We start from the raw sequence: 13284 nt of genomic DNA, 5'->3' as shown, positions 1-13284 counted from the left end.
ACGTTTCTCTCAAATCACACATACACCCTAAATGTGGAAAATAAAACGTTTGAAAGCTGTTAGAATGTGACAAAATGTAAATAAGTGCTAATTCTGGGTAGCAGGTTCCCAGGCTTTTTTATATTATCCTTTACAGTTTTATGGGGGATTTTTTTTATATTAAATTGTAAAAGAAGTAGAAAATAACCAAAACACATGGCACAGTAGGAGGTTGGGGATTATTATTAATTGCAACTGATACAAGCACACAAGACTCTTTCCAGTGTCTGCCGGGCCCAGGGTGTTCTCAGGGGCCGGGTGTGAGAAAAGCCCAGTCTATACACAGGAGAGGGGTACCTTGGGCCCCCTCCCCAGTCTCTGAAGACTTCTAACTCTGCATTTATTACCCCCAAGTCCAACCACACCCCGATTTGCACCCCACAGCACAAATTCCCTGGGATTGGAAAAGGGCAGAAAGACTTTCGGGTTTTGTTCTCCCCAGAACCGCAAAATCAATTTTGTCCGAGAGAAGGGCCTGGTGGAAGTTATCATCCAAAACTTGACTGAGGACGACAAAGGGTCGTATACTGCTCAGCTCCAAGACGGAAAAGCCAAGAACCAGATCACCCTGGCTCTGGTGGATGACGGTCAGCTGTGCCCTGACCCCCGCCCTGCCCCATGCACCCGGCCTCAGCTCTCAGCCTGGGTGTCTCTATCCATCCTGACGCCCTCCTCTGGACCTGCGCTACTTCTGGTTCACACGCGTTCCCCCCTCTGTGTTCTCAGAGTTCGACAAACTTCTAAGGGAGGCAGATGCTAAGAGAAGAGACTGGAAGAGAAAGCAGGGTAAGAACTGCTGGGGCGAAGTTCAAACACTTCGGCCAGCAGGCCAGCAGACAGCGCCGGGGAACCGCTGGGCAAGTGGATTAATAGATCCCTCCGCCCTGCTGGACCCCCCTGAGGGAGGGCCACTGCCATTTGATCTAGTGCTGTCCCTGTGCCAGAACGAAACAGCACTTGCCCAGCCCGGAGACTGCGCGCCCTAAACTTTGCACCCTAGATGCCTCCCAGATACCTCACCCCAGTCCCCTCCCTCGTGGGGGCGGAATCCCAGAATCCGAGGGGCCAGTAGTCATTAGGTGCCTCTCCCCAGCTGCCTTCCCCTATCTCGCCACCAGGTGGCGCCCGGGCCGAGCCCGGCGCTCTGACCGCTGGGCGTGCTGTTTTGCCCTCATAGGTCCGTATTTCGAGGAGCCTTTGCAGTGGAAGGTCACCGAGGACTGCCAAGTGCTGCTGATGTGCAAGGCAAAGCCCCGCCCCCGCCTCCAGCCCTGCCCCCAGGCCCCGTGGGGCAAGACCTGTGGTTGTCCCCAAGCCCCGTGGCTGTCTTTTGCCCCACTCCCTGCAACTCCACACCCTGTGTTGGTGTGATCCCAAGCAGAGGAAGTAGCCCCAGGGATTTTGCATTTAACTAGAAAACAAAAACCCAGGGAGCAGAGTTAGTGTGAATTAGTGCGCTGAGTCAGCCTTGAGTTAGATCTCCCAGCTGCTCTGGGAGGGGTTCTGGGGGTCAGGGGTCTGGGAGCAAGCGACGGCTCTATACGTTGAGTGGTAGTCCCTGTGTCTGTTAGTAGCCCTGCCAGACACTGTTCTCAGCACTTCAGAGCATTATTTTATTTCATCGGCCTCACAATCATCTGTGAGAGAGGTGTTACAATCCCCACTGCAGGATGAAAAACCAAGTGGGGAACTAGCTGAAGACTACATGGTAACAGGCCGAGTCTAGAGCCCAGGTTTTAACCGGATGTGCCTGACTCCAAAGCGGGTGTTGTTTCTCAGCACCCTGCAGCCTTTTAGATACCTGGGGAGGGCAGGGGAGGGGAGGGCGCACTCCCAGAAGCCTATCCATTCAGCAAACCTAAGTACCTACTCTGTGTAACACACTCTGCAAGCACTGGGCATACAAGGGTGAAGAAGTGGTCTCCTTAGGCCTGTAAGATCCCACAGTCCAAAGCAAGATCTTGGCGAAAACAGCATAGCTCCTGCTGTGATGGAGACATGCAGGAAATTGATTACTCACGATGGGGCACACTCCAGGGTGCATTAAAGGAAGGCTTCCTGGAGGAGGTGACACAGGCATTTACAAGAAAAAGTAGGGTAGGAAAGGGATCAAGAAGCAGAGGGAATAGCATTAGCACAAGTCCTGAGTCCAGAAACCATCAGAGGAGACATATGGTGTGAGGAAGGGGTTGGCTGAGATTTAGCCTGGGCGGGGGGGGGAGTCATGTTTGTAAAAAAAAAAAAAAAGGTTCTGATGATCTGAGTCTTCACTTAAAAGAGAAAGCCTGAAGGAGTCTCCTCACTCCCCACCTTCCTCAGGTGACCAACACCAAGAAAGAAACCCGCTTCCAGTGGTTCTTCCAGAAGAAAGAGTTCCCAGATGGTCAGTACGACCCGCAGACTGGAGCAGGGCTTCTCTGCATGGAAGAGGTAAGTGCAGCTCTGACTTCAGGGCTCACAGCCTCCAGGCAGTGCCAGGAGCACTGGGCAGGGAGTCAGGACCAGGGTGAGGCAAGTGAGGCACTGACCTCACGCACAAACTCTCAGGAAGCGCTGAAAGGCTCAGTACTCAAGATAAATCATATTTCACGCAGTATTTTTAAGGATCAAAATTCATGCCCCCAAAAAAAGACCATGAGGGAAAACAATACCAAAACTTTAAATAAAAACAGGCTCAGTAATACTGACTTTTCCTTTTAGTTGGATTCCAGTCCTGGCCCTGCCGGGCCAGCATGAGGGCCATGACTGCATGGCCCTGGGCTAGTCACTGTCCCTCTCTGACCTCAGTTTTCATCTGTTACACAAGCGGGTCAGAGGGATGCTCTCTCAGAGATTCCTTCCTGCCCCCGCAGCCTGAGATTCAGGACAGGAAGACGGTCTCCGTGTGAGGCAGGTCTGGGCAGAGCAAAACAGGGCCTGGAGCTCACTTCTCCCACCCATGACCTCCCCATGGCCCTTGGAGGAGTGTGACCTGGTTAAGGTAGAAATGCAAGACGTATTCTTAAATATTCAATGTCTTTCTGCCTTGTCCCTGATTTCTGTGGCCCCACCGTGTGCCAAGGAGGACGGCGGCAGATGCAGGTTTGCAGACTAGGAAGGAAATAATGATTTCAGGGTCCTCTCGCAAATCCCGGCCAAGACGATGGCAAGTTGGCCTTTGTCATCACAGTGCAAACTCTTCACACAGGGCTTGGCATCGAGTAGGTGCTTTATAGCTGCTGAGTCTTGTCATAATCATCCAGCCTATTGGTGCAGAACTTTCTGGCTTCCGAAGTTATCTCCCTTGATCTTCACAGCAACTATAGTACGTAGCTAGGGCAAGGATTATGCCACCATTTTACAGATGAGTAAACTGAGGCTCAGAGGGTTTAAATACCAAGATACAAAGCTTGAGAGTGGGGCCGGAAGTTTCTCCAATCACTGTCACCGGAATTTGGCTGGGACTTCGGAGCCTTCACTGAGGGAGGGGGCAGGAGACATGGGAGAAGACTGTTGGGCTTTTCAGCCCTTTGATACCCCAGTTAAGAGATGCTTCTGCCTTGAATCCTGCCTCAAAGCACACTATGTAGAGATGGTTGGGGTGAGAGGGGCCCTTTGAGGGGACAGGGAGGCAGATATCACGCTCCCACCCCCGCAGCCCCTGGAGGAGACGCTGTGTAATGAGAGGGCACAGCGGACTTCTGACCTTGCTTTCAAAGCATGACCCAAGTTCTTGCTTTGCTGAGTGTTGACCCGGGCTTCACTTGGGGTTGACAAGCATGTGCCAGTAAGGACCCCCTTGTCCTGAGCAAAAGAAAGCACACTTCCTTCTGAGAGATGCAGAGAGGTCCCTCTATCCAGGGCCCCTGGGAAGCAGGGCAGCGCTGGTGGAGGGTGCGCCCTGCTCGGCCCAGCTCTGCTAGGAGGGCTCGCTTTGCTCTGCTCAGAGCAGCTACCTGAGAATCACATGCGGGGCATCTGTTTCTGCCCTCAGTTCCCCCTCTCGCCCCACCTCCAGGCCCAGACAAGCCCTGGGCTTGGGATCAAAGGGCTCTGGAGCTGGAAGGAGCCTCAGAGATCACCCATTGCAGGGGGGTAAACTGAGGCCCAGGGAGGAGAGTTAGGGGCAGGCCTAGAGCCCAGGCCTCCTGACTTGCTGTCCATCGCTCCTTCTGGAACTCATGCTGACACCACCTTCTCACATCCTTCTTTCCAGCTTTCCAAAGAGGACAAGGGCATTTACAGAGCAGAGGTTTCCGATGAGCGAGGGGAGGACGACACCATCCTGGACCTCACAGGTGAAGGTAGGAGCCGGCGACATCAGAGACGGGCCAGGAGGGCCTCACACTGAACCAAGAGATGCAGTGTGACCTGTGGGGAAACTGTCTGGGATCCTCACTTGGGGCAACTGAGGCCCGGGGGAGTTAAGTGACCTGCCCATGGCTGCACAGCTGGTCAGTGGCAGGGCCTGGTCTGTGTGACGCTGGTGCCCATGTTCACTGCACTATCCCACAGCGAGCCCAGGCTTCCAGACCTGGAGCCTGAGTTCTCTGCTCTGCCCCCCGCCCCCACCCCCAGCGGGCCCCAGGCTCCTCACCAGGCTGGTCGTCTCAGCCTGCAGGAAGACTGTCGTGTCGGCCCATTCGTCCTCCATCTGTGTTGCCCCCCTGCCCCATCAGTCACGCAGTGCCCCAGATCCCCTCCCCACCCCTAAACCTGTGTTCTGAGAGCTGCTCATAAGGTCCACCAGCCTTTTCCAAGGACGGCCCCACCTGGTGCCTCCCTAGGAGAGCCCTACATCAGCTGACCATTCCCTCTGTCTCCCTCCAGCCCTGGATGCCATCTTCACTGAGCTGGGCAGGATTGGTGGTAAGCAAGCCCCCTCCTTGCTCAGCGCTGCCGTGATGCCACAGAGCCTCCGGGGGACCTCTAGCCATCCTTGGCTGCTGGGGGTGGGGTTAGTTTCCAGCCTCAAAGACTGGGGGGAGATGCTCCTGCCTCTTCACCACACTGTGTTCCCCCACCACGCCCCAAAGCAGGGGCGAGCTGGCTGCCCCCCAGATGTGCTGCCCAAAGGGCCCTGGGGAAGACTCACCCTGCTCCCATGCCTCCCCAGCCCTCTCTGCGACCCCACTGAAAATCCAGGGGACCGAGGAGGGGATCCGGCTCTTCAGCAGAGTCAAGTACTACAACGCGAGCTACATGAAAACCACCTGGTTCCACAAGTAGGTTGGCCTTGCCCTGGAGCCCTAGCGAGGCTGGAGGGGGCCCAGCACCCGCCTCAGAGCCCAGTCCCAAGGGCTTAGCAGAGACAGGGTCTCTCACCGGTCCTGCTGTCCACAGAGGGAGTCTGGGACAGGGAACAGCTGTTAGAGGCACAGAAGGGAGGCTCCCCAGGAAAGATGGGAACCCTGGCGCTAAGATCACTTTCCCAGAATATCCATGGCAGAGAAGGACCATTGTCTTAGAGCACCATCTGGGAGCTGGGGGAGAGAAGGATGCAGGAACGATGGGGAACCAGATGATCAAGTGCCCTTGTGGGTCTCTGCAGCCTTAGCAAACTCAGGCAGCCAGGCTGAGGGGAGAGGTGCAGGCAGAGGGACCTGGGGGGCTGACGACTAACTGAGGGCCAGGCCTTGAAGGCAGGATCAGGTATCAGAGACTCCGCCAGGAGCTAAGTGACCCCAGAGAGTTTGGGAGCAGAATTTTCCCAGTGCTTCTTACTTGCAAACCTCAGCCTTGTGGAGCAGACATTACTGCACCCATTCTATGGAGAAGGCTAGACGGACTTGGCCAAATTGGTCATGTGAGTGAGACCAAGGCCAGGCTGAACTTCAGAACAGTGAAGCTCCTTCTCTAGAGTTTCTGAGCCCCATGACGAAGCCCAGAGGTGTCACTTCTGTGACAAAACACTGACATGGGCCAGGTGTCTTTAGGAATGAAATTTAAGTAAAGAAGGAAAGGAGTTTATATATAGTTTATAAGAATTACGTAAGAGTGATTGTGGGAAGAAATGCTGGGAGGTTTTATGGTGAGGAAAAGGATGAAGTGAGGAAGTGGCTCCCACTGGTGGGGTGTGGGGAGGTGGTCACTGACCCTGGAGCACCATTTCCTCAAAGTCCCAGCCTGCAGGACATGTCACAAATATAGACTCAGCGCGGCCACAAGGTTTGATGAATGAATGAATGATGAGGGGATGAGTGGACAGATATATATCAAATATCTCATGCATGGTCACCACTTTCAGCTCACACATCTGGGAACAAAACCCCGGGAGAGGAGTTTGGGGCAGGGGTGCCTGTAGATGGGCGGGCGGACAGCCCGTCCCGGACTGAGCTGTGTTAACCGTTTCTTCGCCCTCACGTTCAGAGAGAAGCGCCTGGAGAGTGGTGATCGGGTGAGGGCTGGTACCACCCTGGATGACATCTGGCTCCACATCCTGGACCCCAAAGACTCAGACAAGGGCAAATACACCCTAGAGATAGCGGCCGGGAAGGAAGTCCGGCAGCTCTCAGCTGATCTCTCGGGGCAAGGTGAGCGCTCCGCCTGTCTGTCCTCAGTGAAACCTGTTTAGAAAACCCCACGGCCTTTTGGGGGGGCTCCCATCTCCCCACCCAATCCTAGCACTGCCCCCAAGAGAATGCTGGAACAGAGTGAAGGAACAGTCAGTGCTGAGCTCTATACCTGTGGGTTGCAGGAAGCGGGGAGATTGGGGGGAGATGCCCTGACACACCTTTTCCCCTTTTCCTTCTCGTAGCTTTTGAGGATGCCCTGGCTGAGCATCAGAGACTGAAGTAAGTTTCCTCGGCGTTTCTCAGTGTGATCAAGGCCCCTGGGGTGCACGAGCACAGGACCCTTCCTGGGAGGCCGGACAGCTCCACCTTTCCCCCGTCACCCCCTCCCCCCTACCCGGGCAGGACTGTCCTTTAACAAATGAAACACCAAGGCTTTTTCCCATTTCCGTTTTTCAGAGCCTTGGCCATCATCGAGAAGAGTAAGTCCAGCCATATTTCTGTTGTTTCCACTTCTGAGTTTGGGGCGGCTTCCCAGCTGCTCACGCCTCCTGGCAGGTAGCTGGAGTCCCAGTTTCCCATGGGGTCTGTGTGGCTCTGGGCCGTCACAGAGCTGCCGGGAGACCCGGATGGTGGCAGCGTGAAGACAGGTGGATGAGGAGTCCGAGGATACCTGAGACCGTGGATGTGGATGTGCCTGGTGCGGGCCTGGTGGCGAGTAGGCACACGGCCGATGTCGGTGGGACTCCAAAGGCCGGGGCAGACAGGACCGAGGCCCTGTCTTCCAAGCGAGGCCCGGGAGGGGACGACTGCAAAGCTGAAGCTGGTTCTGGCTGTGGGGGCCCTAGGGCCTCATCTAATCCAGGACACAGCCTCTGAGTTGCCCAGGGGGACCACCAGGCCCACGCACTGGAGCTTCTCCGGGTCCCCGCAACCGGTTCTAAAGCACCCAGTTCCCGGAGGCTGGCTTTCTGGTCTCAGTGAGCCAGCCGGTCAGTGGAGGACCTTCCATGAGGGGAGGCTCATGTAGGACCTTCCATGAGGGGAAGCCTCCTGGCAGCAGAGCAGAGCAGCCCCGTTCAACCTGACAGTGAGGAGGGAAACTGACCCTTTGGGGCCATTGGTAGGAGGGGGCATGAGCCCTATGTGGCGTCTTGTCCCTGAGTGTCCCCACTTGGCGGGAAGTGCAGGCCGTTCATAACTGCCATCTGGGAGGGGGCCATCTGGGGTCCAAGAGCAGTGAGGAGCCCTCGCAGCGGGCGGCCACCTCGGTGGGCGGAGCGCAGCCTGCAGACCCGACTCAGCCCGTCACACCTCCTAATCACCTGCCCCCCCATCCTGGAATGCCGAGTCTCTGCACAGGACACCCCTCCAGGACCCTAACACAGGGGCCTAAGCTCACCACCTGTGCTTGCTAGGGCTGGCCGAGTTGAGAGTCAGGGGAAGTGGATTGTTTCGCCCGCCACGATGGGCCTGGGGAACGTTCCTCCCACAACAGTGTCCATCTCTGGGGCCATCCTTCCCCTCCCCCTTCAACCCTGATTCAGGCTCCTCCTCCCCTCCATCCGTCGCACAGACACCAGCCACTTCAGGCTCTTGGCACATCCCTGATCGTGGTCTAGGATACGTTCCCACAGCCTCGACTGCGACATGCTGGCTTTCTGCTTAGTGATTTACAGCCACAGTCTCTTCCTGCCCAGCCGCCATGGCCACCAGGTCCCCTCCCTTGACCAGAGTCAGTGTCCCGGAAGCTCCCTTCCTATTCACTCCCTGAGCTGGTTCGTCACACCTGTTGTGTGCATTTTGCCAGTTTAAGGCTCAGAGCAACCTTATCACCTTCTCTCCCAGTCCTCAGGGGAGGGGCACCTCACTGTCACCTCCAGGTACCACCAGCCATGATAATAACCTCAGGTCAACGACAGAAACACATTACGTCCCTATCTTGTGTTTATAAAGGCAAGGAAGTAACATAACACAAGTTTAAGGATGTCCACCCCAAATGATGCAGAAAGAAAAAGAAGCATTGCTTCAAAATAAACCTCAACTTCGTGGAACCTGCTGCTGGGAAGCAGCTGGCAGGAAAACATTCATCACTGGGGGGGTCTCGTTTTTCCCTTCCAGATCGTGCCAAAGTGGTGAGGGGCCTGCCGGACGTGGCCACGATCATGGAAGATAAGGTACTGACTGTTCCCCAGCCCACAGCCGACAGTCCCACCCTGGGTTCCCTCCTGTATCCATCAAAGAGCACGAAGCAACGCAGCACCGTGGATTCCAGAGCCGAAGGGGCTGGATGCACCAGAGTCTGGCCGAGTGACCACACCTCATTGGTCACATGTAGTATAAAGGAAAGACACTGAGCCTGGTGTCAGGCCCCTGGGCGGGGGGGGGGGCGGTGACAGGCCTGTGCTCACCCCAGTTCTACCCCATCTCTCCAGGTGGCCCTGGGTGTCACGGACTTCTCTGTGTGAACTTCAGTTTCCACAGGAGTTTGACTAGATGATACCTAAAAAGCCCTTTGAGGACTGAAGTTTTTCAAGTCTAATGTTCTAGAAAATGATGGCTAACGTTTTCATGTTGCTTACTTTGTGCCGGGCACTATTCCATTATTTAACCATCAAGGCAACCCCATGAAATAGTGTGTTATTACTAGTCATACTTTATAGCTGAGGAAACTGAGGCCCAGAAAGGTTAAGAGACTTACCTAAGGTCATACAGCTTAAAGGAGCCGAGCTGAGATTCACAGCCTGGCAGCCCAGCTCCAGACGGCCATTACACTAGAGTGCCTCTGCAGTGAGAATTGCTCTGTTGAGAATTTTCAAACTCAATTCTTAAATCTTTATGTTAAAGCAGTCTAGCTGGGCTTCCCTGGTGGCGCAGGGGTTGGGGGTCCGCCTGCTGATTCAGGGGACGCGGGTTTGTGCCCCGGTCCGGGAAGATCCCACGTGCCGCGGAGCAGCTGGGCCCGTGAGCCGTGGCCGCTGAGCCTGCGCGTCCGGAGCCTGTGCTCCGCAACGGGAGAGGCCACAACAGTGAGAGGCCTGCGTATCGCAAAAAAAAAAAAGCAATCTAGCCTTATTTGCATGGTAAAATCATAATGAAATATACAATAAAAAGCATTAAAGCAAAGTCCAGGCCATTCTGGGGCAGGTAATTGCTAAAGTAATAACGGCCCAACAGTCTAAATAGTTAAGTGTTCCCGTAGAAATGTTGAGAATGGAGGATGTGGGGTTAGAGTAAAACATCTCCCTTTACTGTTATTACTTGATGGGTCACAATAAAACACACATAATGAACTTACCACAAGGAGCAGCTTATACTGGGAGCTCCCTGGGAGTGTGAAGGTTTATAAGCTTCACACTTCACCAAGGGTTATTCCAAGCGTGTGGACTGAGCGTTCCCTTCCTGTCCTTTCAAACAGACCCTGTGCCTGACCTGCGTCATCTCAGGAGATCCTATCCCTGAAGTCTCTTGGCTGAAGAATGACCAGCCCGTCACCTTCCTTGACCGCTACCACATGGAGGTGAAGGGGTTGGAGGTCACCATCACCATCGAGAGGGTCAACAGTGAGGACAGCGGGCGCTACGGTGTCTTCGTCAAGAACAAATATGGCTCCGAGAAGGGCCAGGTCACCATCAGCGTGTTCAAGCACGGGGAGGAGGACAGGGTGCTGAAGATGTGACGGTCGGATTCAGGCACAGCCTGAGGTCTGGTCTGCATGGACTACAAGGGTCAACCAGTGGCTCACAGCCTGGCACAAGCCACGGAGGCGGGGCGGGGGGATTGGACATTGTGGGACCCGGGACATGGGAGGGGAGTAGCTACACCAAATGGAGAAGCATAGACCTTGCTGGGGTTCTGGGAGGCCTCCAGGCCTCAGCACTGGACTTGGAATGGGAGACCTACGTGCAAAACTGTTTCAACTCTGAACTCTCCATGAGCCTCGCCTTTCTCATCTATCAAATGGGAATTCCTACTCCTAGGGATTGTTTATGAAAACCCTTGACACCATACACCGGTGATACTCAACAGGAGGCAGTTGCATCCCCCAGGGGACATTTGGCGGTGTCCAAATTTTGGGTTGTCACAACTGGCGTCTAGTAGGTAGCAGCCAGGGATGCCGCTAAACACAACAGCTCCTCACCGCATAGAATTCAACCCTAAATGACAGTAGTGTCGAGGTTGATGTACCCCCATAAACGGATTTATCACAATACCCCCTTTTGGATACTGTATTTTCAATTCACTTAAGTTCAACGAACATTCATTTGAAGTCTAGCCTGTGCCAGGCTGTGGATGGCATTGGGAGCACCGAGATACATGATATGCAGGCCCCGCCCCCAGGGACACCTCAGCCCGGGAGGAGAGTCAGACCTGGGTGCAAATGACTCCAGGACAAGTCAGATGATCAGGATTATAAAGCAGGTCCACATAAAGTTCCACGGGTGGTCAGAGGAGGGAGAGAGGTGTTCATCCCAACTACGGAAGGTGAGCTTTAAAACACCTTCACGGAACTAGCAGAATTGGTTGTTGGGCCCGGAAAAAATAAGTTGGATTTGGCGATGGTCGTGGGAAGAGATTTCAGGAGCAGGGGATGGTGAGAGCAAAGGTGAGGCGTAGGGGTGATGCTGCCTGGGTGGCCGGATGCCAGGCTAGAGAGTTGGATGACCTTCAGTACTTCCAGCTCAGGGCCTCTGCCTGGCGGGACAGATACTGGTCGGCCTTGCTTACCGGACCTCTGTACGGAGCTGGGCATTTCACCACCCTCCAGTTTCCTTCTTTTTTTAAATCAGATTGGGAGGGGTGGGGTTTATAAAATTAGAGATGTTTGTTGTAAAATTTTGGAAAACCTTAAAAATGTTGAAGGAGAAAATAAAACCCATCTGTGCTCCCAACATCAAAACATGACACCCGCCTCTGATTTCTGAGATGATTTCTGAGTTTAAAGGTAGAATGAATCACTCCTACATTTACCACCTACACGCGCATCAAGGCATGATGGGTGACTCCTACCCCCAGCAGCCACAGGTGCAGTCAGGCCAGGTGTTCGGTGAGGGGGGCGAGGGGGCCAGGTGTCCTGCCGTGCCCTGGCTGGGAAGGAGTATGGAGGATTACGCAGGTCTTGGAGGCAAACACACCCAGGCTTGAAGCCAAGCACTCACTGTGTGATCTTGGGCATTTTTTTTTCCTTTGTCTGGGCCTCAATTTCCCATCTATAAAGCAAGAAGTCTAAAAGGTCATTTTTGAGGGTCCTTTCAGCTGACACTACCTCCTACCTAGGAAGACTGTGGACAGGGCAGGTCCAGGGTGGGGCAGTGGGGATGGAGGTCCCTGAGACCTTTCGCTGTTCTCTGTCTTAGCTTCCCCCACTTAATCCCAAGTAAACCCCAAGTGCCACTCAGGTGGAAGAAAGGACCTTGCTAAAGGACATTGTGATAAAATTTAAAAATTTTATATCTGGTCTTTGCTCTTGGTTTGGGACACACAGCTCCTAAAACCCTTCGGATCTCCAGGGTGAAAAGAGCGTCTTTTGTATACTAATAAGATGGCGTGACTGGGGGCCCTTAGATAGCTTCAGGATGGGAGCTGGTCACCAGAAAGGCCAAGGCAGGACTAGAGGGTTGGAACTTTTTGCCCCCAGCCACCTCCACTTCCCTCTGGAGAGGGGAGAGAGACTAGAGGTTGAGTTAATCCCCAATGGCCAATGATTTAAAGAATCATGCCTAAGTACTGAAAGCTCCATTAAAAACTGCTAAGCAACAGGATTCCCAGGGAACCCTCGACTTATTGCCGGTTGGTCAGAAGTACAGGTGACAGCCTTGTGGAGTCTGACTCTACCTGTGGGTGGTTAGTGTCAAAATTGAATTGAAGGGCTTCCCTGGTGGCGCAGTGGTTGAGAGTCCGCCTGCCGATGCAGGGGACACGGGTTCGTGCCCCGGTCCGGGAAGGTCCCACGTGCCGCGGAGCGGCTGGGCCCGTGAGCCATGGCCACCGAACCTGCGCGTCCGGAGCCTGTGCTCCGCAACGGGAGAGGCCACAGCAGTGAGAGGCCCGCGTACTGCAAAAGAAAAAAAAAAAAAAATTGAATTGAATTGTAGGACACCCAGTTGGTATCTGGATATTTGGAGAACTGGTTGTTGGTGTTAAAATTACCCACGCATTTGGTGTCCGAAGTGTTGTGAGCCAAACCAGCTAGAGTTATGAATCAACCACCTCCCCAGGGGTCTTTCCCATCTTCATCTATTCTATATTTCCTGAGCCCAGGGTAGGTAGCGGGGGCACATCATCATCCAACAAAGCCAGACTCCACATCTTCACATCTTTCACTGGCCTTGACTTTATTCTCCTCTCCTTAGCCTGTTCCCAGTGGCCTCCACTCCTGCCCCTGGCCTGGGCCACTTCCAGCATCCCCATTTCTGGACCCCTCTGATTCTTCCATATTTACAATTCCCACTTGCTCCTTTTGTTATTCTTTACTGGCTCATCCTGGGAAGCATCTCAGCTGGTCCAGCCTGATCCCTGGTACCCTGCATGGGACTCAGAAAGTCAGAAACTTTGTCTCTTATCTCGTGAAACCCATCAGCGAACACATGGTCCTGGCATTCTCCAGGAACCCTCCGTGGATCTCCTGGCACGCTGGACTTCCAGGGAGCCAGGCAGGGCGTGCAGGCTGAAGGAAGGCCAGCCAGCCAGTGTGTTCCCCCTTTATCATACCTGCCGCCCCTCTCCACACCTGTTCTACCACCTTTCACATACC

At 54.3% G+C, this 13284-nt stretch overlaps 1 protein-coding gene across 2 annotated transcripts in view; it reads left to right on the top strand.

Annotated features, from left to right (window-relative positions):
• The window catches only part of MYOM3 (myomesin 3), a 47414-nt gene extending 35981 nt beyond the window's left edge, over positions 1 to 11433 (top strand). For both annotated transcript variants that reach the window (XM_067724115.1, XM_067724125.1), the window contains 12 exons: positions 482 to 626; positions 766 to 825; positions 1217 to 1284; positions 2359 to 2469; positions 4235 to 4322; positions 4849 to 4887; positions 5135 to 5243; positions 6388 to 6551; positions 6776 to 6812; positions 6990 to 7012; positions 8652 to 8707; positions 9949 to 11433. In XM_067724115.1, the coding sequence (XP_067580216.1) occupies positions 482 to 626; positions 766 to 825; positions 1217 to 1284; positions 2359 to 2469; positions 4235 to 4322; positions 4849 to 4887; positions 5135 to 5243; positions 6388 to 6551; positions 6776 to 6812; positions 6990 to 7012; positions 8652 to 8707; positions 9949 to 10209 (1161 nt within the window). In that variant the 3' untranslated portion in view covers positions 10210 to 11433. The remainder of the gene's footprint in view (positions 1 to 481; positions 627 to 765; positions 826 to 1216; positions 1285 to 2358; positions 2470 to 4234; positions 4323 to 4848; positions 4888 to 5134; positions 5244 to 6387; positions 6552 to 6775; positions 6813 to 6989; positions 7013 to 8651; positions 8708 to 9948) is intronic.
• The last annotated feature ends 1851 nt before the right edge of the window (positions 11434 to 13284 follow it).

The sequence above is a fragment of the Pseudorca crassidens genome, chromosome 2 (genome assembly GCF_039906515.1).
Source record: "Pseudorca crassidens isolate mPseCra1 chromosome 2, mPseCra1.hap1, whole genome shotgun sequence".
In the NCBI taxonomy this organism is placed as follows: domain Eukaryota; kingdom Metazoa; phylum Chordata; class Mammalia; order Artiodactyla; family Delphinidae; genus Pseudorca; species Pseudorca crassidens.
This window is presented reverse-complemented; position numbering and strand designations above follow the sequence as displayed.